The following is a 24,093-nucleotide window of genomic DNA, read 5'->3' as shown; positions in this document are numbered from 1 at the left end:
ATGAATGCGAGAGCAATATATATATATATATATAGGAAAAGGATCCTCGCCGGATCCTTTTCCTGAGCATCAGGGGATCCTGTGATCATGATTATTCACTGTACATCGTACAGTCAGTTTTCGTTAAGTACTAATTATATTTAATTTTAAATTTTAAATGATTTCTGACCGCATAATGTACTATGAACGAGCATGATCATAAGATCCTCACTGGATCATTTTCCATATATATATATATATATATATTTTTTTTTTTTCTTGAGCGAGCGTCTTCCCATGCTACCTATGATGAAATTCTCTCTTATATAGAGTTCAAATTCAAGGCAATCCTTTGAAGGTAAGATTGATTTTTTCAATATGATTGTCACAACGTTCTACCGAATGATAATGACTCACATATTATAACACGCTGATTAATAAGACGCATCGACATGCATGTCCTTAACAAAATAGTATATTCCCGATCTTAAAAAAGAGAAACGACTCCGGCTGGCATTCCTACTCACCCAGTATAGAAAAGCACCATCAACAAATCTCTCTTTCTCTCTCTCTCTCTAAGAAATATGCTTCTTCAACTCTTGTTCCACTGATCTCACCATCCATATTCTTCTCTGTGCCTTAATGACCTCCCTCCTTCCATTCTTTCTCTCTCCTCTGATTCTTCTCTCTCCTCCTTTGCTGCTTCAATCTCCTGGTTTTCTTCTACCCCTCACAAAGTTTGAGCCTTAGAGACTCATTCATTGGTACTACTTCTTCCCTACTTTTTTATTCTATTTAAATTTCATTGGCTATCACCTCTCTGCAGTTTATATCTTCTGTTTTTTTGCTACCCAATTTAATTAAGGTGATTTTTTTGGATATATGTTACTATTTATTTGTTGCTTTCTGTTTATTAATTGGATATTGATCAAAATATTCATCAGGGTGGTTATATATTTGTAATATTATTTGAAGCATGGCCAGTTATCTTCTTAGTTTGTCATATTAATTACCTCTGCACAAGTGGTGTATGATCTATTTTTGATGTGGGTGAACAAACCTTCAGGAAGTGATTTTTCCACTCTCGTGTTCTCGTTATGTACTCTTTCATTTATTTTCCTAGTCGTATGATTAAATATATCAAAAGATAAAATAAGAGTAGAAAATCACGACGAGTAATTTATTTGTTTGTAACGCAGCTTTTTTCAAGTAAATTCTTCAGCTTTTTGGCCTCAGAGAATCAGATTCTCCTTAAGAAAATTACTATCAAGACAATTGTTTCTGCTGATCAATTCATCTGAGTTCTATTGCTTTCTTATTTATTTATGTGTTGATGATGTGATTAGTGCATATGGAAAACAAATTTCTGATGACAATTTTTCGGAATTTGTTCTTCAGTTATCCGAAATCGCCTAGTATTCAAAGGTTTGAAGGTAGGGTTTCTGATTAATGTTCTGAGAAAGATTAATGGAGGGTGCTGAAGAAGATGAAAGCAGGAAGTTATTTAGGGATGAATGTAATAATAATCTTTGTAAGAAGTGGGTGTTTGCTAGTAAGGCTGGAGAAAATGTTGGAAATCGAGGCCTGAGCCGCCGTAGATTTAAATATTCACGGCAGCTCAGGCTCGAAGTTGATGGTTCTGGTTCCTTAGGGACTGTGCCATGTAAACCGCAGGATGCAGATTATACAATTCCTCCCCTCATTGACGAGGTGGAGGCTTTGATTTTAGCCAGGGTGCCGAGATCAGAGTACCGGAAGTTTTGTACCATAAACAAGCGCTTTTTCGCACTGTTGAAGAGTGGCGAGCTCTACAAGATCAGGGCCGAACTTGGGATCAAAGAGCCCTCTGTGTTTGTGTCGCAATACGGTGAGAATACATGGCGGGAATTTGACAGGCAGTTCAGGTTTTGCAGGAAGCTCCCAATCCTACCGTCTGATTCGTGCTTCATGTCAAGCGATAGGGAGTCTCTTTGCGCTGGGACTCATCTGCTGGTATCCGGCAGGGAGATAGAGGGTGTGGTTGTTTGGAGGTATGACATGGAAGCAAACCAATGGGGCAAGGGTCCCGGCATGATCAGTCCAAGGTGTATGTTTGCTTCCGCAACATGTGGTTCCTACGGATATGTGGCCGGCGGGATGGGATTAGCAAGTGATTGGAAAGCCATGGATTCTGCTGAGAGATTCAATCCCAGGACGAAATCATGGGAGCCTCTTCCGAATATGAAGCAAGAAAGGATGAGTTGCTCCGGCTGTTTCTTGGACAACAAGTTTTATGTGATTGGAGGGAAAGATTGGCATGGAAGAGATCTTTTCTGTGCTGAAGCCTTTGATGTTGAGAAACACACATGGGAACTCATCCCGGACATGCTAGAAGCTGACTGGACAACTCTAAGCAACCCATCTCCGCCACTTATTGCGGTGGTGGCCAACCAGCTGTACTCTCTTGAAACTTCCACAAATGAGCTCAAGGTGTATCTGAAACAAAGCAAGGCATGGAAGAAATTGGGAGTTGTTCCGGTGAGAGCTGATGCTACTTCCGGATGGGGCGTGGCGTTTAAGGTGCTCGGAGACGAGCTACTTGTCATCCAATCTTCATCAGATGCAAATGCAGGAGGCCCTGCCCTCATATACACTTGCTGCCCTGATCCAACTGCTGATGAATTGCAGTGGCAAGCTCTTGAGCACGGCCACAGCCGCCCTACCCGCTTCATTGTTAATTGTTCCGTCATGGCTGCTTGAATATGGTTAACTTAAACCCTAAAAGGTGTGATTTCTGTATAGCTAGCCTCTTGGTGTGGTGTATAAAAATAAAAACATTGGATCGAACTCTTCTTTGGTGTTAAGGACCTAAGGTAATAGCTATGAATAGTCATCTGACTCTGGAAAAAGGATTATGCTTCGACCGGATTATTCTATTCCACCTCTTAGAAGGCTTGCCTCGAGTACAAGCTAGTGTGTTTGATTTTCCACTTGCTTTTCCAGTGTTTTTGTTGTATTAGTATTAATGTGCGTGAGCCTCCCAAGTCCAAACCTTGAGACATAAAACTTTGGGTTATCAATGGAGCTTTCTGAGTTTTTATTTTCTTCTATCTCCTGCATAACATGTGCATGAGCGTGCCTAGCCACAAAGGACGAGTTCAAGATGACTATTTTGTAGTGTCAGTAACACTTTCCGTACTGCAAATAGGACGATGCACTAATATAAGCCCTAAGCCCAGCATTTGCCGTTTAACAATAGACAAAGGTTCAAAGATAATCCAACAACATTCCTACACCTACCATACAAGGATGGTCACCAATTTACCCGTGAACGAACAAATTGGTGACCACAAAAGTAGCACAAAGGCATCAGTATCACAAAAAGAACATAGTATCCTACAATGTTTACTTTGCAGCAGAATCCGAGAGTGATGAAAAGCATATTGACTTCGAAGCACAAACAACGAATTAAAACAAGAACCAGAATAAGCTTTTAAAAGGATGATAGAAAGAGGTGACAAAACACGAAAGCAAACTCTAGCAACCTTCACCTTAGCATTAGCGATAAAGTGAGTTTAAAAACCACAAGATAAGAGTGAGAGAACTAACGTCATCGAGCTTAACTTGAGTAAAACATAAAACCAAACTATTAGCTTCAAAATATGGAAACACCACAAATTTCAACTTGAAAGTAGTTGTACTTGAAAACCAAAAGGCTTAAAGTCTCGTCCAGACACTGAAAAGCACAACTGCTGAACAAAAATTCGGTGATAGATTTCTCAACTACAAATAAAAGATATCTGAAAACAGAGATATTCTGGGAAAGATATAGAGTGGATGATCTAGGATACGAATGACGACCATAAACTCTTTAAACTACAAATAACAGATCTCAAGAGGAAGCACCGCTCTGCAGTGCTTGACCTTTCCTCGACTTCCTGGGAGCCAACTGAGTATCAGGCTGCAAAAAACGCACAGTGAGCAGAAAATTCATATTTGACAAACAATTCAGTAGCATCATCCAACAACTATGTCAGGAAAGTTGATTGACAATCAATTCCTAGGAAATGATACCAAATTGTGATTCTTTTCAATCTGATTAAGACTTCAGTCAATCAGCTCAAAGTTTGCAGCATCGGCTGCATGCCTTGTTAGTTAATACCAGCACAGTTGCATGTACCAAAAAAATTTTGGGTCCTGTTCATTTGTCTATCGTTGACTAACAGAAGGCTTTATTGTTGATGCATAACGGTAAAGACTGAGTCAGCTTTGATATATTTGAAATGTGGAAAGGTTTCAACCAATGACCTACTGTTTCTTTTCAGAGTTAGGGTGTCCATATCTTGTGCCATCAATTTATGAGTTCAAATTCAGTATACTAAGAAGCATGACAAGCTCTCATTCACAAACGCATTATTGCAGCACATCAAAATGATAAGATGATAGAAAAAAACCTCAGCTTAAATACTTTTCGAAAAAAAATCACCTTCAAGAAACTGTCTGCACAACGCACATATCTAGATAATGCCACACAATGCATATGTTCGATTTATAGGCTGGACTGCACTTAATCTCAAATTCGGTTTTCCTTTTAAAATTGACACTTAAGTAATTGGAGAATGAAGCTTTAGATTACCTCTTTCTTTACTGCCTCTTCTTTCTCTGACAAAATCAGCTCGATATGGCAGGGAGATGACATATAAGCTGCAAAACGATATTATTAAAACAATGTCCAAACAAAATATGTAGTTCCTTCCCACCACTCAAAATGGAATAAAAAAGAGAGATAGAAAAGCAAACTCACGATTTATTCTCCCATGAGCACGATATGTGCGGCGTCTCTGTTTCTGAGCCTGGTTGACCTGGATGTGAGAGACGTACAACGAATCCACATCAAGCCCTTTCACCTACATAATACGAAAACACCTCAGTTTGAACTCAATGCTAAAATATAAAACATAAAACATCGAGTAGAGAGGCAAAAGCGAGGCCAACAAAGGAGAAGCATTTACCTCAGCATTGCTCTCGGCATTCTTGAGCAAATCAAGAATGAAATTAGCAGACTTAACCGGCCAACGCCCCTGACCATTGGACTGGCGGTTCTTCGCCTGCGCAGTTCGACCAACACCGCGGCAAAAGCGGCGGAAGGGAATGGCTTGCTTGTGGGCTAAAACATCTTCCAAGTACCTTTTGGCCTTTGCCAAATGCATCTTCCTGATGGCATGGGCAGTCTCTCTCGTGTTCTAAAACATATTAACAAATCCAAATTACAACAATCGAATCGAACACGTCTACGCATGAAACAAGCATATTTCGCCGCTACTCGCTACTCGTAAGCGAAAATTTAATCTCAAATGCCAACAAAAAATCCCAGATAAACAGATTTTTCAACCGTAAATTCTAAAAACACAGCAAATTTGGAAACCAAAATTTAAAAAAAAAAAAAAAAAAAAGTACCTTGAAATGAACTCTTAGACCCTCGCCCTGGGCCTTGCAGGCTGAGGTAAAATGCATCAAATAATTATTAATAAACCAAAAATTAATACGAATGCGAATAAATTCGGATTTAGAACATACAATCGAGTAAATTAAAAAAAAAAATTGCTTACACTTGGTGGGATTATTGGGCTCCCTCGAGTACTTCACCTACATAATACAAGTTTGAAAATTTATCAGAATTAATTAATAAAGTCGCAATTTTTACAACAAAAACGAGTATTTTTGAGAGAGATCTACCATTGCTGTTGATCGGCGGCGGAAGGAGGAGTCTGGGCGGTCAGAGGTGAATTGGAGCGAAGAGGGAAGATATTTTAGGGTTTAACGTTATAAAGCGCGGACTTGTTAAAAAGCCTGGGCTGGGCTTTTGGGGATGTTGGGCTAGGCCCATTCATGTCTATTCGCTCGCCTTTTGTTCAACTTGAGAAGAAAGAGTAGGAGAAGGAAAAAGGGAACGAAATCAAAGAGCATAGAGTCAGTGTGTTGCTGCAGCTCACAGTTGTCCGGCGTCATCGTTGTCGGGTGGAGGAAAGCAAGCCAGCTTTTGCTCTACTCTAAAAGCCCTGGACTGCTTCTGCTTCTGCTTCTATGTAAGTGCTTCTCAATCTCTTCGTTCCCTTAGGTCTCTCTTGATCTCCTTATGAATTTCTCAGTATTCTCGACTGCCAATTCTCGTTCGGAATTTCAAAATTGCTGTAGTTTTGATCTGTTTATGTCAAATTCTGTATCTTTTGATAGATATTTTGCTCCTTTGGTTGTGGATTTCGGTACCGTATGCCAATATTTGGGTCTGATTGCCGTTTCTTGAATTAGGGTTTTGTGAAACCAAAAGGTTGCCTCCTGCGAAATTTGTGCATTTCGTGGATTTGGGTCATCTTCCTTTTGGTGTGTTGCTCGGAAATGGTTCTTAGAGGTTTGAATTTGAGCGGGTTTCGGTTTCGGTTTCGGTTTCGCGCATATTCTTTTGCTGGGTTTTAAGATCTTGTGGAAATGGCTTATGGATGTATGGTAATTTTTGTGGGTTTTTGATGGTGGGACGGATTTTTGAGGTTATGCGTGTTTAGAAGTAATATTTTGCTGGTTTTGGATCTTTATCTAGTTAGAGTCAGTTATGTCTATGAACAATAATAACCCACCTAAGAGTCTCGGAGCCTCTTCGTCGCCCTTTGGCAATATCGGTATGGGAGGGCAATCTATGTCTGCAAACCCAGCATTTCAACAATCACAAGCCCAAACACAGATTGGCGCTGGTTACCAAGGTCAGTTTCAGTTCTCTCAAGCGCAGGCTATTGCCCAGGCTCAGTCAAAAGCCCATGCACATGCCCAAGCTCAAGTGGTTAACGCTCAATTCCAAGCTCAGTTGCAAGCTCAGGCGATGGCCCTTAACCAGAACCAAGCAGTTGGCATTGCGAATTTGGGGTCGTCTTCACCCTCCTTTTCCACACCTGGGAATGGCAGTGCCAAGCGCTACCCCCAAAAACCACCAGTACGCCCTTCTGGTGTTTCTCCTACACACATGATGTCACCTGTGAGAACCATGGAACTCAACCCCGCTGCTCGTAAAAAGAAGCAGAAGCTTCCCGATAAACTGCTACAAGACAAAGTAGCCACCATTCTGCCTGAATCTGCTCTCTACACCCAGCTTCTCGAGTTTGAGGCTCGTGTTGATGCTGCCCTCGCAAGAAAGAAAGTAGACATCCAAGAGGCCCTTAAAAGCCCGCCTTGCATTCAGAAAACGATGCGGATTTATGTTTTTAACACTTTTGCTAATCAGGTTCGCTCGATTCCACAGAAGCCAAATGCTGATCCCCCCACTTGGACACTTAAAATAGTTGGGAGGATCTTGGAAGATGGGGTTGATCCTGACCAGCCTGGAATGGTCCAGAAATCAAATCCCTTTTATCCAAAGTTCTCATCTTTCTTCAAGAGAGTAACAATTTCTTTGGATCAGAGACTATATCCTGAGAATCATATCATTTTGTGGGAAAATGCTAGATCGCCTGCAATTCATGAGGGCTTCGAGGTGAAGAGAAAAGGTGACAAAGAATTTACTGTGAACATACGGTTGGAAATGAATTATGCGCCTGAGAAGTATAAGCTTTCTCAACCATTGATGGAAGTTCTTGGTATTGAGGTTGAAACCCGACCTAGGATTATAGCTTCAATCTGGCACTATGTGAAGGCTAGGAAATTGCAGAACCAGCATGATCCTTCTTTCTTTAACTGTGATCCACCACTTCAAAAAGTATTTGGGGAAGAAAAGATGAAATTCACCATGGTATCGCAGAAGATATCTCAGCATTTGTTCCCCCCGCAACCTATTCATTTGGAGCATAAGATAAAGCTTTCAGGAAATAGTCCAGCTGGAACTGCATGTTATGATGTGTTGGTTGACGTTCCTTTTCCAATTCAAAGGGAACTGTCTGCTCTTTTGGCCAACTCCGAGAAGAACAAAGAGATTGATACCTGTGATGAAGCAATATGTGCAGCTATAAGAAAAATCCATGAGCATCGTCGCAGGCGAGCTTTTTTCCTTGGGTTTAGTCAATCTCCTGTAGAATTTATCAATGCACTGATTGAATCTCAAAACAAAGATTTAAAGCTTGTAGCTGGAGTAGCAAGCCGTAGTGCTGAAAAAGAGAGGCGATCAGATTTCTTCCACCAACCATGGTAAACACATCACTTTTTAGCTTAATTGATATTTCCACTTTTACCTGCATTTCAAGGCTTTACCATCGCTATTTTTATGAAAGTCTGCCGATCATGATTTACTTGATGGCAACCAAATTATTTGTTTACTTTCATATCCCCTTCTCTTGCTGGTTATGTTTCAATAGCTGTGCTTGGATGGAATTTCATTTATTTTGTTGGATGATGCATTAGTTGATTTGCCTTGACATTTAGTTACATATATGGTTTAGGGCGACGACCTACTTATTGAATCTTGTGTTGGTGATTGTATCAGGGTCGAAGATGCTGTTATCCGGTATCTGAATCGTAAGCCAGGTGCAGGAGGTGATGCTGCTCCTGGAAGCATATGATATGAGGGGACTGTTGAGCTCTTGCCGGGGGTGTGTGCCACTGCCAGCCCCCTTTGTATTCTTATTTGTTAAGCAGATGTAGGAGAGGATGTAAGAGGATATAGGATTTTCTTTTCTAGTGTAGGACGAGGAGGGAGGACGGACGCTGACGCCGCTTGCAGATTGTTGAACCATGGCAAAAAATATAGAGCTTGTTCTGTTTGTTGTAACCATTAAATTTTGCCATGTACTTGCTGTGCTGCTGAACTGCTGATTTAGGGTTAATGTACAAACATGTTGACACAGTTTTATTTGTCATGTATGCTCTCAATTTGTAACGGACAAATGATGTTTTGTCCTTTGGAATCCTTCCCCTCTCTTTTCTTTTTCTTGAGGCTGTATGTTCTTGCAAGCTTTCGTTTATTGGAAATTTCCTTCTCAAGCATGCGTAAGTCTGCGTGATCATTTCAATCCGCTCGCTCACGACCGCCATGCCTATCACCACCACCACCACCACCAACTCAGCCCCAATCCTTGGCTTCCGCATCAAACCTGTCTCGACAGCCGGCCGGTGAAAAAATAATAGCTTCTACATGTTAAAAATACGTCTAGAATACGTTAATTTTATGTGCATTATTGAAAATATATGGGAAAATAACGTGTATTAAATTTGACAAGTATTTTCATACATGTATAATACGTGTATTATATTTGGAGTTTCGAAAAATATATAAGTTAACGAATCATGAAACATGTAAAGACAATGAAAATTTATATACATGTATTATACTTGCATATTACAAAAGTTCAGAGCGGTAATTTGCGAGGAAATTAGCCGATTATAAAAATTCATGACCTGATTGACTAAAATTAAAGTTTATGAAAAAAATTAACAACTGTTTACAAGTTCGGAAAAAAATCAATAAATACCTCATACATAAAACACGAATTATCCATCAATTTACTGACCATGCTTACAAGTTACAAGAAATATGTCATTCATAAATTCTAACCCGATAGGCAAACGTGTTTCACACACGACGACGTAGTCAGGAAAATTTGCTAGGAAAAGAATCCGTCATCGTTCATCGTATATCGTGCGATAAAAAATTATTTTAAATTTAAAATTTAAAATTAAATATAAATAATACCTAATGAAAATTGACCACACGTCCTTTTTCAATTTGCGAATACGAAGAACAATAAAAAGTCAATTCTACCCCCTCCATGACAAAATAAGTAAGGGCATCTTTGACCTTTCAGGCTCGATCGAATCCTGCTCTAAATTGTCACTCAGTCACAGTCACAGACTGACAGTTGAGCAAAGTGAAAGGAAAAGGGAAAATGGCGGGAAAGGAGGAAGCGAAGGGGCGGCAAGGAGCGACCGGCGGCGAAGAGGTCTGCTGGAGAAAGCAAGTGGACGATAACCTAAACAGGCTCCATTCTCTTTCCTTCGGAGCCGAGCTCGCCCTCGAGAGGCACGATTTCTCCTCCGCTCAGATCCTCGGCCTTCGTCTCCTCGGCTTCCTCGACTCCCAATCTCACTCTCCGCTCGAACACGCCTTCATCCGCCCCATCCGCCGCGAAACCGTCGCCAAACTCCAAGCTGCCCGCCGCGCCCTCATTCGTCTTTCTGATTGGTGTGCCTCTGTTTCTCTGTATGAGCTTGATTTTTCATTTGAACCGAAGCTTCGAGCAACTTCGCATTTCTTGTGTGCGTTTTAATTTACCTGTTATTGGACTTTTCATTGGTTGAGACGCTGTGAAATTGCTAGAGGTTAAACATTATGTGAATTTCTTGAAGATTTTTGGAGAAGTTAAATTTTGAATTGTGACTCAAATGATCGTGTAATTTTTGCTAAATGCCAATTAGGTTTTGAATTGATCAATCCCCCATCGGAATTTGATCAGAATTATTTTCGAGTTTTGTAAAACCGGCACTGAATTTGTTAGTGGTCTTAGTGTAGATAAGTAACCGTAATTTTTCTTCACAAGTAGATTCAGATTTTTTACCGTATGCTGTACAGCAAAGTCTTTGAGCAAGCAAAGAAGGCGCCGGGCCATGTTTTCAGGACAAATGGCGATATTGACATTGAGAAGATTAAGCAGGCAAAGTACTTTCAGGCTCTTCTTCAGCACTCTAATAACGGAAGGCCCGCAAATGATGTGGTATCGTTTGCCTTTGATCTCACATGTTGAAAACATTCCTTAACTTTGTGATTTATTACGATTTGGCTTGCTAACCAAAAGTTATGTCTGCCTTAGGGAGATCGATTGGAGAGGCAGGACAAGTTGACTAGCAAGTTATCGAAACCTATGACACAAACAAAGTTGACATCGTTGTACAAACACAACTCAATAGTGGAAAGTAATGGCAATTCCAAGGATTCTTGGGCCTGTAGAAGTAACAGCTCTGAGGACTGCATTGTTGTAGAAAAGCTTCACACTTACCAAAACCGTAATGGCGGTCTTAGTGCCTCATCTTTTCAAAAAGTTGAAGAGGAAGGAACTTATGGTAATACCTTTAGGGCTAAACGTGCACACAAGGAATTTACTAGCCCCATCATTGATACAGCGAAGTCCCCATCAGCCAACGAAGATGCTAAAGGTGATGGTTCTGGAAATAGCTTTGTTACTGCCAAAGCCAAATTGGTATCTATCTTATTTCTGACAACCCTTCCTCTTATTACTGTTGTTTACTATAAGGTTTTGTAACCTTTAGTAAATCATTTTGTAGTTAACCTGATCTTACCGGAGGTCCTATTGCCGTTCTTTAGGGATTTTCCTCCTTTTGTTTACATATTTTGGACATGTGGAAATTTTGATGGGTTTGTTTCTTTGTTGGCTAGGAAATGGATGTGAGGCAAAGAAGAGGGTTAGCGCCAGCGGGATCACCAAATTATTGTGTCTCCCCTCAAAGCGATAACAATGCTGCTAATAGGGGTTATGGTATGAGATCATATGGCTATTTACGTCGCTGTGCCCGTGGTAATTTTGTTCCCCCTATTAAATCTAATGAGGGAAATGTTGGGAATGTGACTTCACGAGTTGTTGGAAAGTCAGATGATGCATTAGGTGACTCAACTAAGAGATGGTGGGTGGTATAACTTTGATATTGATTGTGTGAAATATGTATGCATATCCCAATGTCTTTAATGTTTTCATTTAAGTTTGGAATTGCTCTGTGGTCCTGATGGAGAGCTCCCAGAAAAATTAAGGAACTTGGAACCTCGTCTTCTTGAACATGTTAGTAATGAGATTATGGACAAGGATCCGACTGTTCGATGGAATGATATTGGTAATGTGTGATGCTTTAAACTTTCTCAACATTTACAATTTTTTACACATCTGATTCTGTTCTGATTTTCTCTGTTGTATGGCAATGTTTAGCTGGTTTGGAGCATGCTAAGAAATGTGTAACCGAGATGGTCATATGGCCTCTACTACGTCCTGACATTTTTAAAGGTTGCCGTTCTCCTGGGAAAGGCCTTCTTCTCTTTGGTCCACCAGTAAGTGTTGAATGGTGGGGTGTGTGTGTGTGTTTGGGGGGGGGGGGGGGGGACAAACATATCTGATCAATGAGCGATCTTAACCCTTGACCTGGTTTAGGGAACTGGAAAAACAATGATCGGGAAAGCCATAGCTGGAGAAGCAAAAGCAACCTTTTTCTACATATCTGCTAGTTCATTAACAAGCAAATGGGTATGCGGCATTTGTATTTGCTTTGGTTCTGTGATGGTTCACTGGCAACTGTTTTCTGATTTCTTTTTTCCTCTGTCTTTTCTAAAATGTCTAACTAATTTTTGGAAACTTTTTGGATATATGACAAAAGATAATTATAATCATTATACGTGGTAATTTTGATTTTTACCCATGATTATAGATGCTTGAAATGCTGTTATATTTGAACTATTTAACCGGTGACTGCAGATTGGTGAGGGCGAAAAGCTAGTGCGAGCACTGTTTGGAGTTGCAAGTTGTCGTCAGCCTGCTGTAATTTTTGTTGATGAAATTGATTCACTTCTCTCACAGGTAAGGTTTGCTCTAGCTCTTAACTAAACTTGGAATGAAATAAGCTGTTTTTATGCATGCAATACACTTCTCTCAGGGTTGCACTTTGTTTCACTGAATGACCATTTCTATCTCTTATTGTATCAATTATGTTGCCTTCTTTCTGGATGTATTTAGCTGATATAATTCTACTAATTCTGTATGACTGCAGCGTAAGTCAGAAGGTGAGCATGAATCAAGTAGGCGACTCAAAACACAGTTCCTTATTGAGATGGAAGGCTTTGACAGTGGCAGTGAGCAAATTCTTCTTATAGGTGATCGTTGAACCCCCAATCTCTCATCTCAATCATCTCTAGCTAGAATGCTGTTAAGGAATTTTATCATGTTAAGGAATTTTAGCCGACCCCACTTAGTGGGAAAAGGCTTTGTTGTTGTTGTTGTTGAGTTTAGAGTTCATTCTTAGTTTCACAAGTTAAATGGGGAAAATTTCACTGCATTTTCACAAAATGGATACAATTTTCTAGGAGCAACGAATCGACCCCAAGAACTTGATGAAGCAGCAAGGAGGCGACTTACCAAGAGGCTTTACATTCCCCTGCCTTCATCAGGTTGGTTACAACTTGCAACATGTTTAATTTAACTAAACTCTTAATGCTCAATTAACGGCTACCCAACTATTACTGTATTGAAGAAGCGAGAGCTTGGATCATACGGAATCTCTTAGAAAAAGATGGGACTGTTCAAACTTTCAAGGGAGGACATTGATAGCATATGCAATTTGACCCAAGGTAACCAATGCATACATTTGAGACCCAAATCCATCGTCTTCTCTATCGTACTTCCACTGTCTGTAGCTTCTCGTTTTCTTTCACAGGGTACTCAGGATCAGACATGAAAAACTTGGTGAAGGATGCCTCAATGGGTCCACTAAGAGAAGCTCTGAAACAAGGCATCGAAATAACAAAACTGAAAAAAGAGGATATGCGTCCGGTAACTGTTCAGGTTAGAATTTCATACTCCTCGCAGATCAGTATATTTGTTGTTTACCTTTACATTTTTCACCTGCATAGTAGTTTAAAACATGAGGAGGAGCCTTGGCGCAACAGAATGTTGCTCTTTTGTGACCAAAAGGTCATGGGTTCAAGTCGTGGAAATAGCTTCCTTGCAAAGCAAGAGCAGGGCTGCGTACATTAGACGTTCCCCCGACCCTCACAAAACGGAGAGCCTTATTGGCGGGGTCGCCAATTTAGTAGTTAAAAACATGTTTTTGTTTTGTTTGACGCAGGACTTTGAAAGTGCATTGCAAGAAGTGAGGCCTTCTGTTTCCTTAAACGAGCTCTGCACGTATGAGGAATGGAACAAGCAACTTGGAAGCTTGTCACTGTAAGAATCTGTCTGTATATATTCTGAAACAAATTCTAATTAGGTTAAGTAGAAATATGTTGCTGCCAACTGAATGAGATTCTCACTTTCCGTAAAAAATAAGAAGTATAAAAATAGAAAGATGTGTATACTATTATATCGATGAAATGTGTACGGTGCTTGGTGCTTGCTGATTGTTTTTATGCCAACTGCTCGATCGACTATTGTTTAAAGAGGAGCACGTTTGTTTTCTTCCTTTGTGCAAAAGATCTTGATATTGAATTTCTATCCTAATTTTTTTTTAATTCAATTTTTTTTGACAAACGATAACATTAGTGATTTAAATTGTTAAATGTTAGAAGAGAGGGACATCGGTGGGAATCAAGCCCGCACCAAAGTACATAGATAGGCATTATTGATTTATACTACTGCGGTAAAGAGCCATCTGTTTTTTAAGTCTTTCCTCAAAGATCATGTCAACCAATAATCATTCACTTTGAACCATATGACCCTGGGTTTATAGGTTTAGGGTTTCTTTATAGAATCATATTCGTCTATTTTCTTTACTCCAAATGAATGTCTTAGTGGTTTTCGATTTGTTTACTTTTTTGCAAGAATGATCCATGAACGATGTTCTAAAAGATAAACAATTCAAATTGTTAAACTACATTACAGTGAGAGTCCCACATAAACTTGTGTCAAAATTTTTGTAAAAAAAATAGTCACAGATCCAACCCAAGTTATATATGGCACATGATTTTTGCACTTAGTAGTTTCCAAAGCTGATTCGCATTGTCATTTTTGTTCTTGTGGATTTTTATTGCATTTTTGTTTCTATAGTTTCGTTCCTCCGTCAACTCAGTTGATGTTTTCATCCACATTTGTGGGCATATCTAAAGGAGTAAATTGTAGCAATAGTTCCTCGACTTTAATCAAATTGGAGCAATGATCTCTCGACTAAAAATTTATTATTATTGGTTCTTCAACTCATCAAATTGTGTAGTTATGGTGCTTTTCGTCAACTTCATCAGAATTTTGTCAAAATATGTTAAAATGACCATTGCTATAATTGGGGTCCCTCAACTCATCAAAACTTGTAGCTATGGTTCCTTTCGTTAACTTCGTTAGAATTTTGTCAAAATGAATTATGTTAGAAGGACCATTGCTATAATTAGGTTATAGTTGATGGATCATTTCCTCAATTGGATTAAAGTTGAGGGACCAATGGTAATGGATTTTTAGTTGATGAACCATTCCTCCAATTGAATTAAAGTTAAGAGATCATTCCTAAAATATACTCTATCTAAAATTCAACTTGGAAGGAATTTTGTGTACTAAAATAATGAATTGATGGCAAAAATGCAAGAATACGAAATGAATGCTACTAGACACATCCCATTGTCTTATATCTCCATCCACTTTATAATTTGACCTACTATAAAGAGTTAAAAAATTGAAATGTTATTTATTCACCCACTATTATTCCTAAAATATCCTCTAATTTATATCAAAATTCATTCTATTTTAATTTATCAGAATGTCATCACCCTAGCTGCACCACCCCCTCAAAATGTCACCCACCCTCATCAGCAACCAAAACCTTTGACACCTACTTGGTGGCATCTCCTTTGGGAAGAGAGAAAAACGGGGGAGGGAAGTAGAGAGAGAAACGGGAAGGGAGGAAGAGAAAAACGGGAGGGGAGGAAGAGAGAGAAGCACGAGAGAAAGAAAGGACGAAGACCCCCTCTCTTTGTCAGCAATGGTTGAAATGCAATTTTGATGGAACATAAGTGGACACCAGTGGGGTGGGGGCTGGGTTATAGAGTGGTGGTGGTGATAAGGAGTGAGATTTTCAGTTTTCCCAGTTTGAGAGAGAGATGGAGAGACAGTAGTGGGGAGAGAGAGAAAAGGGTTGGGGACAAGAGAAATGGTAGCTGGGTTTTTTTTTAGCTATAATAACATTAATTATAATAAAATAATAAAGGTTTAAAAGTTTTTTTTTTTATAAAAGGATTAACATGCCTTTAACATTTTTACTAAAATGTTAATGAGAAGATAAGACAAAGGAGTGGGTTTATCACCGCTCAACGATTATATTAACGAAAGTGAAAATGGGTACTATTGGGACAATTGGTGAAATTATGTCCAACGTCTGATGATCGTGATTTACGAACCAAAACGAGACACGTGTAGTGGAGTTTACTATATGCATTATGTACATAAATAAATAAACAAACAACATCCATGTGTTACATTTGAGGCATAACCGCATGTTACACTGTCCAAGAAATCTTAAATACTGAGAACCATTGACTCCTAATTTTAATATTGTCAGTCCCCTCTCTTGCGGATTAGAACCTTCAACCCGCCGGCCATGTGAGCCGTCAGCCGCGGCACGAAAACCGGCTCACCGGAACCAACCGGTCTGATCTCAAACCGTCTGAGAATCGAAGCCACCACATATTTCATCTGAATAAAAGCCATATCCTTCCCCAGACAAACCCTCGGACCCGCCTGGAAAATAGGCAACTTGTAAGGACATACTTTTTTCACAGCCGATCTCTCCTTGTCCGGTTCCAGAAACCACCGGTCCGGCTTGAATTCCAACCGGTCCTTCCCCCACAGCGCTTCCATTCTTCCCATCCCGTAGGGAAAATAGGTCACTCTATCGCCGGCCTGGACGCGGGTCCCGTCGGGCAACAAGTCATCAACTACGGCATGCTTCGAGTCCCAAGCAACCGGTGGATAAAGCCTCATGGACTCGTAAAGGCATGCCTTCAACAAGCTCAACTCCAAAGACTCGAAATCCGACATCTTTTCTCCGGCGGATTCGATCTCTTTCAGCACATCTTCCTCCACACCTGGTTGGCGGGAAAGCAACCAGAAGAGCCATGTCATTGCCGCTGAAGTAGTGTCCCGCCCCGCCATGATAAAGCTTATCACCATGTCCCTCGTCACCTCCTCCTCGTGCCCCGCCGTTATTAGCCGAGTTAGAAGGTCTTCGTGAGCTCCGCTATCCCTCTCAGCTTCTTCAAGCTCCTTCTTCCTCCTCTCGATTATGTCCTTAAAGTAGGCATGAACTTCTTCAATCGCAACTCTTAGTTTTTGCTCCGAACCAACTCCAAGCCACCTCTTCATCTTCCAAATTATGGACACGGGAGCTGCTCCGCGCCTTGCGCAAATCTCCGACGCCGTGTCAAAAGCCCCTGCGAGCGGCGGATTGGCCAGAGAGGGATCCAAGCAGCACCGCTCACCACCCAAAAACACCTTACAAATCACATTGAAAGCAAATCTCCTTAGCAACTCCTGCAAGTCCACCACTTGGGCCGCCGTCGCCAGCGACTCCATCAGCGGCAGTAGACCCTTTTCCACTTCTTCCTCCAACGTTCTCACCATGTATTCACGCAGAGACTTGGTGCTGAACTCATGACTAGCTAACTTGCGCTGGGTGCGCCAAAGCTCGCCGTCCACATTGAATATACCATATCCCAGAAAATCCCCAAGAATTTCAGTGAATGGTTTGCCTTTTGGAAAGTTGTTGAAGTTGGTCTTGAGCATGTACTCCACATTATCCGGGTTGGCCGTGACTACTGTCCGCCGTGCGCCGAGGCGGTGGACGACAATGGTGTTGGTGGTTGATTCTGCAAGGAGGTCGGTGTACCAATCCAAGAGGCGGCTGCGGTTGTAGTAGAAGGAAATGAAGCACCCGATGACGGGATAGCTCGCCGGACCTTGGCACGAAAACTCATAGACTCGCCGGAATCTTGAAAAAATGACGTGCAAAACATAGAGAATCATTGCTAAGAAAACAAAGAATGTAGGTTGTGTGAAGAGCGACATGAATATTCCCATCTCAGACGTGAACTCAAGGAACTGAGACTAAGCAAAAACTAGCTTCCAGCAACCGCATGTTTATAAGGGTTTGAATTCGTTAATTATTTGTTTTTTTTTTTTTTTTTTTTTTAATTTTGTCTTCTTCGGTCGTAGTGTGAAAAACACATGTTTATATTCAATAATTTTTTATGCATGTTAATAATAAAGTGCACAGTCGTGGGTGCAATGCGTGTACTACCAATGATGAAGGAATTATATTATTCCAATTTCTATGTTTTTTTTTTTTTTTTTGGTCAATAAATTTCTATGTTATTGTACTAAACAAACAATTCTTCAACTAATCATTTGTTCAAGGTTTTTAACTTTCGAACCAAATAAATAAATAAATAAAATCCTCTCCCTCATACAGATACGAATCTCACTGAAAAGGGAAAATGATCCTCGTCGGATTCTTTTTTTGGGAATACTAGAGATTTTATGATTGTGACAGTTCATCATATATTGTGTGTTCAGAAATCATTTAAAATTTAAAATTTAAAATTAAATATAAATAGTACTTAACGAAAACTAATATATGATGAACGGTCACGATCACAGGATCCCCAGGAAAAGAATCTGAACGAAAACTGACAGCACGATATACGATGAACGATCATGATTACAGGATCCTTTTCCACTGATAAGTACTCACTTATTTATTTTGTCCAATCCTATTTTAACACATGTTTTATTGGTGTAAAAAATAATGGACATACTATTAATTTTGGGTGGTGCTATCACACATTCATTTTTCCTTCTAACACACCTTTTGTTAATTTATATCATTTGCTTTTCTTCAATTCAATCAATCTGACAGTCGAAAATTGAAAAGTGTGTGTAGGAAGTAAAAATGGGTGGATGAATAGCACACCCCTTAATTTTTCTTGAGCTTCAAAAAGTAAAGAACATTTGTAATTTTTTTATTGGACCAAATAAAAAGGTGAGTACATATATAGGTAATGCTAGGAAACTAAATTCGGTAGTACTACATTTACCACCTATTGAACCATCTCTCTAATAGAAGTAGGGTCTGCCATCTCATGTGAGTTTCATCTCTATTAGAGAGATAATACAAATAATAATACAATTATGTGGCAAGAGCAGCATTTTTAACTAAATTTGCTAAACTAAATTATGTGAAAGTTGATGATTTAATTATGGGTAATACTAAGGAGACCAAAATTCTAAACAAAATGATGTGGATGTTGATGTTGATGATTAGATTATTACTTAAGTGGTGATTAATGTGCTTATTTCCTATTGGTGACACATCATTTGATTTATAAATTTGGTTTAAAACTTTAGTCTCCCTAGCATTATCCTTGAATTATTACTTAAGTGTTGATAGTGTTGACGTGTTTGCTTCTTATTGGTAATACTTATTTAATTTGTAAATTTAGTCTAAAACTTTAAGGGCGTGTTTGTTTGACCTTCTTAGGGGGGACTGGACTAGACTACGCTAATTGGTATTGTAGTCTGATGTTTGGTAGGGGCAAGGATTACGTTTAATGGGATTAGATCCGACTCGCACGGATTAAACCCTTCGCTAGCAGTTCTTAGCGAACCACCCCAAAAACGTCCGGATTCGTAAGACCTCCTCCCTCACGTCGTCCTCCTCATCCTCATCTCTGCGTCCTGCTCGCCGTCAGCTGCATCCTGGTCGCCCTCATCTGCATCCTGCTCCTCATCTGTTCCTCTCGTCGTCCGCTCCCTCGTCTTCACGTAACATATCTGCTCCGAGAGTTCTCCAAGGACAGCATTCGCCTCGTCAAGCGCTGCCACAAGCCCGATCGCAAAGGTAATTCAGCATTCGGGTCGGATCTGTGTTTTCTCACAAGTTATATTCTTTGATATGCATGTGTAATTGATGAGATTTGATGGTTGATTGTCGTGTAGAATTCTCCAAGGTCGCGCTCCGGACAGCGATCGGGTTCGTCGTGATGGGTTTCGTCGGGTTCTTCGTCAAGCTGATCTTCATCCCCATCAACAATATCATCGTTGGATCTGTTTAGGTATTTATTGGATCTAATCAAATCCATTGATTGAAAATTATTGATGGAAATTGTGGAGATTTGATTGGTTTGCTTGATCGATGTATGATTTGATTAGGTTGTTTATTAGTTGGAATTCGGATTAATTTGATTTTGGTAATTGTTGTTTGTTCAATTTTATAAACGAATCAAAAGTTTCGATAAGGAATGTAGTGGTTGAGTTGCATATGTATACACACACAGACGTTTGGTTTTTCTTCTATGCCAATATAGTTGAAATGGTTCTTTAATGTTGAGATTTTTATCAACTTTATGTTTAGATGTGTGCATCGCTCTTGGTTTTGAGTGTTTCATTCGGATTACGTTAATGGTTTGGAACGGATAGTCTGCATCATGATATTTGGTAGAAATGGATGTGGTGAATCTGGTGATATGATCTAAATAGGGAGATCTTCTTGAGGCACGATTGATTAGTTTGAGTTCTGGTTTTACTCTGTTGCTCTATTATTCTGCTTTATGTGTCTTAGGAAATTGATACCGAATCAAGGACGTTTAACAGAATATTGATTCATAAAATTGGTCCAAAGATCTTGTATCTTGAATTTATTCGATTCGTATGTAATAATATAAGATTACGGTGTCATTTGTGTACTGTGTGTGCAAGGTGTATACAGTGTGTGTTTGTGTACTGTGTATGCAGTGTGTATGTATGCAGGGTGTATGCAGTGTGTGTATGTATGTATGCACTGTGTGTGTATTGCAGAGTGTGTGTGTAGTGTATGCAGTGTGTGTGTGTAGTGTATGTAGTGTGTGTGTGTGTGTGTGTGTGTAGTGTATGTAGTGTGTGTATGTATGTACTGTGTTTGCAGTGTGTATGCATGCAGTGTGTGTGTGTAGTGTATGTAGTGTGTGTGTAGTGTATGCAGTGTATGTAGTGTGTGTATGTATGTACTGTGTTTGCAGTGTGTATGTATGCAGGGTGTATGCAGTGTGTGTGTACTTGCAGGGTGTGTGTGTAGTGTATGCAGTGTGTGTGTGTAGTGTATGTAGTGTGTGTGTGTAGTGTACTGTGTTTGCAGTGTGTATGTATGCAGTGTGTGTGTAGTGTATGTATGCAGGGTGTAGTGTATGAAGTGTATGTAGTGTGTGTAGTGTACTGTGTTTGCAGTGTGTATGTATGCAGTGTGTGTGTGTAGTGTATGTAGTGAGTGTGAGTAAGTGTGAGTGTGAGTGTGAGTGTGTGTGCAGTGTGTGTGTGTGTGCAGTGTGTAAGCAGTGTGTGTGTGTGCAGTGTGTGTGTGAATGAGTGTGTATGCAGTGTGTGTGTGCAGTGTGTGTGTACTGTGTGTGCAAGGTGTATGCAATGTGTGTGTTTGTGTACTGTGTATGCAGTGTGTATGTATGCAAGGTGTATGCAGGGTGTGTATGTATGTATGCACTGTGTGTGTACTTGCAGGGTGTGTGTGTAGTGTATGCAGTGTGTGTGTGTAGTGTATGTAGTGTGTGTGTGTTTGTGTACTATGTATGCAGTGTGTATGTATGCAGGGTGTATGCAGGATGTATGCAGTGTGTGTATGTATGTATGCATTGTGTGTGTACTTGCAGGGTGTGTGTGTAGTGTATGTAGTGTGTGTGTGTAGTGTATGTGAGTGTGTGTATGTATGTACTGTGTTTGCAGTGTGTATGTATGCAGTGTGTGTGTGTAGTGTATGTAGTGTGTGTGTAGTGTATGCAGTGTATGTAGTGTGTATGTATGTACTGTGTTTGCAGTGTGTATGTATGCAGTGTGTATACAATGTGAATGTTTTGTATTGTGTGGGGTTGATGCTGAATTGCAATTTGTTGTGGTTGTTGGTTGCAGAGAAGAGGAGCATAAACGGAAGGCTAAGGCTAAGGCTACTGCATTACAGGTGTCCTTTAATTTCCCTTTTCACATGCAATGCCTAGCAATGATAGCAATCCTCATACTAGTGTTCTTAGACACATGTTTATAGATGTATAAGAGTAGAACATTTTGAATATGATGCCTCGGGTTAATGAAAACTTTTTTTTTTTCAACGCCACCTGTATATTTGTTGCCTCGGGTTAATGAAAAGTGTTTTTTTTTTCAACGCCACCTGTATATTTGTTGCCTCGGGTTAATGAAAACTTTTTTTTTTTCAACGCCACCTGTATATTTGTTGCCTCGGGTTAATGAAAAGTTTTTTTTTTTCAACGCCACCTGTATATTTGTTGCCTCGGGTTAATGAAATTTTTTTTTTTTCAACGCCACCTGTATATTTGTTGCCTCGGGTTAATGAAAAGTTTTTTTTTTTCAACACCACCTGTATATTTGTTGCCTCGGGTTAATGAAAACTTTTTTTTTTTCAACGCCACCTGTATATTTGTTGCCTCGGGTTAATGAAATTTTTTTTTTTTCAACGCCACCTGTATATTTGTTGCCTCGGGTTAATGATAACTTTTTTTTTTCAACGCCATATGTATAATTGTTGCCTCGGGTTAATGATTTAGTTAATTTGTTTATTGTTTTTTTTTTGTTTGGATAGATATGGATCGAAGGAAGCTTTTATTGATCTTATTGTTAGAGATGTCTTATTTGGAGACAATTTGTATTTGTACGATTCTTGTGGTGATGATGCTACGTGGCAAACAGAGACATGTTGAACGACCCACATTGACTAACCGTTCACTTATTAGACGAGAGATTAGTTTGTGTTATCTGAATGGTATAATAGGGAATACTGATACTGAATGTGTTAACGAATTGAGAATGGATAGAAGGACTTTTGGCATATTATGCGACTTACTTCGTCAAGATGGGAGGGTAAAAACTGATGGTTTGGTGTCTGTAGAGGAACAGGTGTGTATGACTTTACAAATATTAGCACATCATACTAAGAATCGTAGTGTTGGCGGTAGATTTTATAGGTCGGGAGAGACTATAAGTAGGTATTTCAATAGCGTATTGCAAGGAATTTTGCGATTACAAGGTACCCTACTAAAAGTCCCCCAGCCTGTGCCTATTGATTGTACAGATGCTAGGTGGCGATGTTTTAAGGTATGATGAGAAATTTTTTTCATTTTCCCTAAGCTTTAACTCTTCATTCCCTTTGTATAAATTAACAAAAAGTTTATTATTTTTGGTTTTTAAGAATTGCTTGGGAGCATTGGATGGAACACACATTGATGTGCATGTACCTGAAATTGACAAACCAAGATACCGAACAAGAAAGGGTCGAGTCGCAACTAATGTGTTAGGTGTGTGTTCAGGAGATATGCAGTTCATATATGTGTTTCCGGGGTGGGAGGGTTCCGCATCAGACTCTAGAGTGCTACATGATGCGATTAGTAGGCCTAATGGTTTTAAGGTACCAGCGGGTAAGACTATTACTTAGTCTCAACTTTGTAAGTTAGGTTTAGTTCTGTTTGTCAACTACAAAACACTAATAAGGTCTGTTTTTTTTTTCATTAGGTTGTTATTACCTTGTAGATGGTGGTTATACAAATGGTGAAGGATTCCTTGCACCCTATAGAGGAATACCTTATCATTTATCTGAATGGGAGGGACGAACACCTTCTAATAAGGAAGAATATTTTAACATGAAGCATTCTAAGGCAAGGAATGTAATTGAACGCTGTTTTGGCTTGCTAAAAGGAAGGTGGTCGATACTAAGGAGTCCATCTTTCTATCCGATAAGGACACAAGGTCGAATAATTACCGCTTGTTGCCTACTACACAATCTTATTAGGCAAGAGATGTCAGTAGATCCAATGGAGAATTTGCCAATAATAGAAGATGGACAAAATACAGAAGAAGGTGAATATGTTGGTAGTGTTCAAACATCGGACCAGTGGACTGCAATGAGGAATGATATGGCTCAGGAAATGTATAATGAGTGGAGAACAATTAGGAACCAGCAACCGAACTAGCTATATGTTTTAATGATAACATTTTATTTTAGTATTCCTTTTTATCATGCATTTGTTAGATATTAGCACAATGATTGGATGGTATGCAAATTAATTGGATATTATGCAAGTTGATTGGATATTATGCAAATTGATTATTTGTATGATATTTTCCTTCATTAAAATATTTTTTGTTTAGGTATGGATAACGATAATATTTTGAATGCTACTCAAGAGCCAAAAGGAAGAAGGCGTAAATGGGAAGCATTTGAGGAAGAAGTATTACTAGGAGTTCTTGAGGATTTTGTTGCTCGGAAGCAATTGTGTGACACCGGTGCTTTCAAACAAGGTACTTTGGTTGAAATAGCAAAAGCTGTCAATGTTTTATGTCCTCATTCAAATATAAAGGCAAATCCACATATTGAGTCCAAGTTGAAGAAATGGAAAAAAACATATAGTATGGTCGTTGACAT

At 39.6% G+C, this 24,093-nt stretch overlaps 5 protein-coding genes, 1 long non-coding RNA gene and 1 pseudogene across 8 annotated transcripts; 5 read left to right on the top strand and 2 right to left on the bottom strand.

The window, feature by feature from the left end:
• The first annotated feature begins 500 nt into the window (after positions 1 to 500).
• On the top strand, positions 501 to 2,946 carry LOC103421448 (F-box/kelch-repeat protein At3g27150-like). Of its 2 annotated transcripts, none has more exons than XM_008359485.4 (2): positions 501 to 743; positions 1,378 to 2,946. In XM_008359485.4, exon 2 carries the CDS (start codon positions 1,447 to 1,449, stop codon positions 2,716 to 2,718), a length of 1,272 nt encoding a protein of 423 aa, XP_008357707.3. In that variant the 5' UTR covers positions 501 to 743; positions 1,378 to 1,446; the 3' UTR covers positions 2,719 to 2,946. The 2 variants fall into 2 exon arrangements, with proteins under 2 accessions (XP_008357707.3, XP_070672993.1); XM_070816892.1 differs by having other exon boundaries at positions 536 to 844.
• Positions 2,947 to 3,636: 690 nt separating this feature from the next.
• On the bottom strand, positions 3,637 to 5,860 carry LOC103421449 (large ribosomal subunit protein uL22y-like). The gene is made up of 7 exons (XM_008359486.4): positions 5,695 to 5,860; positions 5,568 to 5,604; positions 5,416 to 5,456; positions 4,971 to 5,201; positions 4,763 to 4,865; positions 4,595 to 4,662; positions 3,637 to 3,919 (listed from the first exon to the last, which is right to left on the bottom strand). Exons 1-7 carry the CDS (start codon positions 5,695 to 5,697, stop codon positions 3,851 to 3,853), a joined length of 552 nt encoding a protein of 183 aa, XP_008357708.1. The 5' UTR covers positions 5,698 to 5,860; the 3' UTR covers positions 3,637 to 3,850.
• A 22-nt stretch (positions 5,861 to 5,882) lies between these two features.
• Positions 5,883 to 8,840, top strand: LOC103404194 (SWI/SNF complex component SNF12 homolog). 2 transcript variants are annotated; one of them, XM_008343083.4, is made up of 3 exons: positions 5,883 to 6,044; positions 6,268 to 8,124; positions 8,420 to 8,840. In XM_008343083.4, the coding sequence occupies exons 2-3, from the start codon at positions 6,566 to 6,568 to the stop codon at positions 8,493 to 8,495; spliced, it is 1,635 nt and encodes a 544-aa protein (XP_008341305.1). In that variant the 5' UTR covers positions 5,883 to 6,044; positions 6,268 to 6,565; the 3' UTR covers positions 8,496 to 8,840. The 2 variants fall into 2 exon arrangements, with proteins under 2 accessions (XP_008341305.1, XP_017179732.1); XM_017324243.3 differs by having other exon boundaries at positions 5,886 to 6,044; positions 6,193 to 8,124.
• A 954-nt stretch (positions 8,841 to 9,794) lies between these two features.
• On the top strand, positions 9,795 to 14,035 carry LOC103404525 (ATPase family AAA domain-containing protein FIGL1-like; annotated as a pseudogene).
• Positions 14,036 to 15,903: 1,868 nt separating this feature from the next.
• LOC103404195 (cytochrome P450 94B3-like) lies at positions 15,904 to 17,731 on the bottom strand. The gene has a single exon (XM_008343084.4). It carries the CDS (start codon positions 17,697 to 17,699, stop codon positions 16,179 to 16,181), a length of 1,521 nt encoding a protein of 506 aa, XP_008341306.3. The 5' UTR covers positions 17,700 to 17,731; the 3' UTR covers positions 15,904 to 16,178.
• Positions 17,732 to 18,877: 1,146 nt separating this feature from the next.
• Positions 18,878 to 19,846, top strand: LOC139193616 (protein transport protein Sec61 subunit gamma-like). The gene is made up of 4 exons (XM_070816995.1): positions 18,878 to 18,881; positions 19,026 to 19,092; positions 19,370 to 19,518; positions 19,617 to 19,846. The coding sequence occupies exons 1-4, from the start codon at positions 18,878 to 18,880 to the stop codon at positions 19,730 to 19,732; spliced, it is 336 nt and encodes a 111-aa protein (XP_070673096.1). The 3' UTR covers positions 19,733 to 19,846.
• Positions 19,847 to 21,569: 1,723 nt separating this feature from the next.
• On the top strand, positions 21,570 to 22,414 carry LOC139193721 (uncharacterized). Its single transcript, XR_011578168.1, has 2 exons — positions 21,570 to 21,621; positions 22,258 to 22,414. It is a non-coding gene; the product is annotated as an uncharacterized lncRNA (long non-coding RNA).
• Positions 22,415 to 24,093: the final 1,679 nt, after the last annotated feature.

This window comes from Malus domestica, chromosome 17, assembly GCF_042453785.1.
Source record: "Malus domestica chromosome 17, GDT2T_hap1".
Taxonomy (NCBI): domain Eukaryota; kingdom Viridiplantae; phylum Streptophyta; class Magnoliopsida; order Rosales; family Rosaceae; genus Malus; species Malus domestica.
This window is presented reverse-complemented; position numbering and strand designations above follow the sequence as displayed.

Excerpts from the sequence above, each read along its gene's own strand:
- LOC103421448 (XM_008359485.4), top strand. The coding sequence starts at position 1,447 with ATGGAGGGTGCTGAAGAAGATGAAAGCAGGAAGTTATTTAGGGATGAA.
- LOC103421449 (XM_008359486.4), bottom strand. Across the intron at positions 5,457-5,567 it reads GCCCAATAATCCCACCAAGT|CCTGCAAGGCCCAGGGCGAG; the intron begins GTAAGCAATTTT and ends ATTTTACCTCAG. Across the intron at positions 5,202-5,415 it reads GTCTAAGAGTTCATTTCAAG|AACACGAGAGAGACTGCCCA; the intron begins GTACTTTTTTTT and ends AATATGTTTTAG.
- LOC103404194 (XM_008343083.4), top strand. The coding sequence starts at position 6,566 with ATGTCTATGAACAATAATAACCCACCTAAGAGTCTCGGAGCCTCTTCG. Across the intron at positions 8,125-8,419 it reads GATTTCTTCCACCAACCATG|GGTCGAAGATGCTGTTATCC; the intron begins GTAAACACATCA and ends TGATTGTATCAG.
- LOC103404195 (XM_008343084.4), bottom strand. The coding sequence starts at position 17,699 with ATGGGAATATTCATGTCGCTCTTCACACAACCTACATTCTTTGTTTTC.
- LOC139193616 (XM_070816995.1), top strand. Across the intron at positions 19,093-19,369 it reads GACGTGTTTGCTTCTTATTG|CTGCATCCTGGTCGCCCTCA; the intron begins GTAATACTTATT and ends GCTCGCCGTCAG. Across the intron at positions 19,519-19,616 it reads CCACAAGCCCGATCGCAAAG|AATTCTCCAAGGTCGCGCTC; the intron begins GTAATTCAGCAT and ends ATTGTCGTGTAG.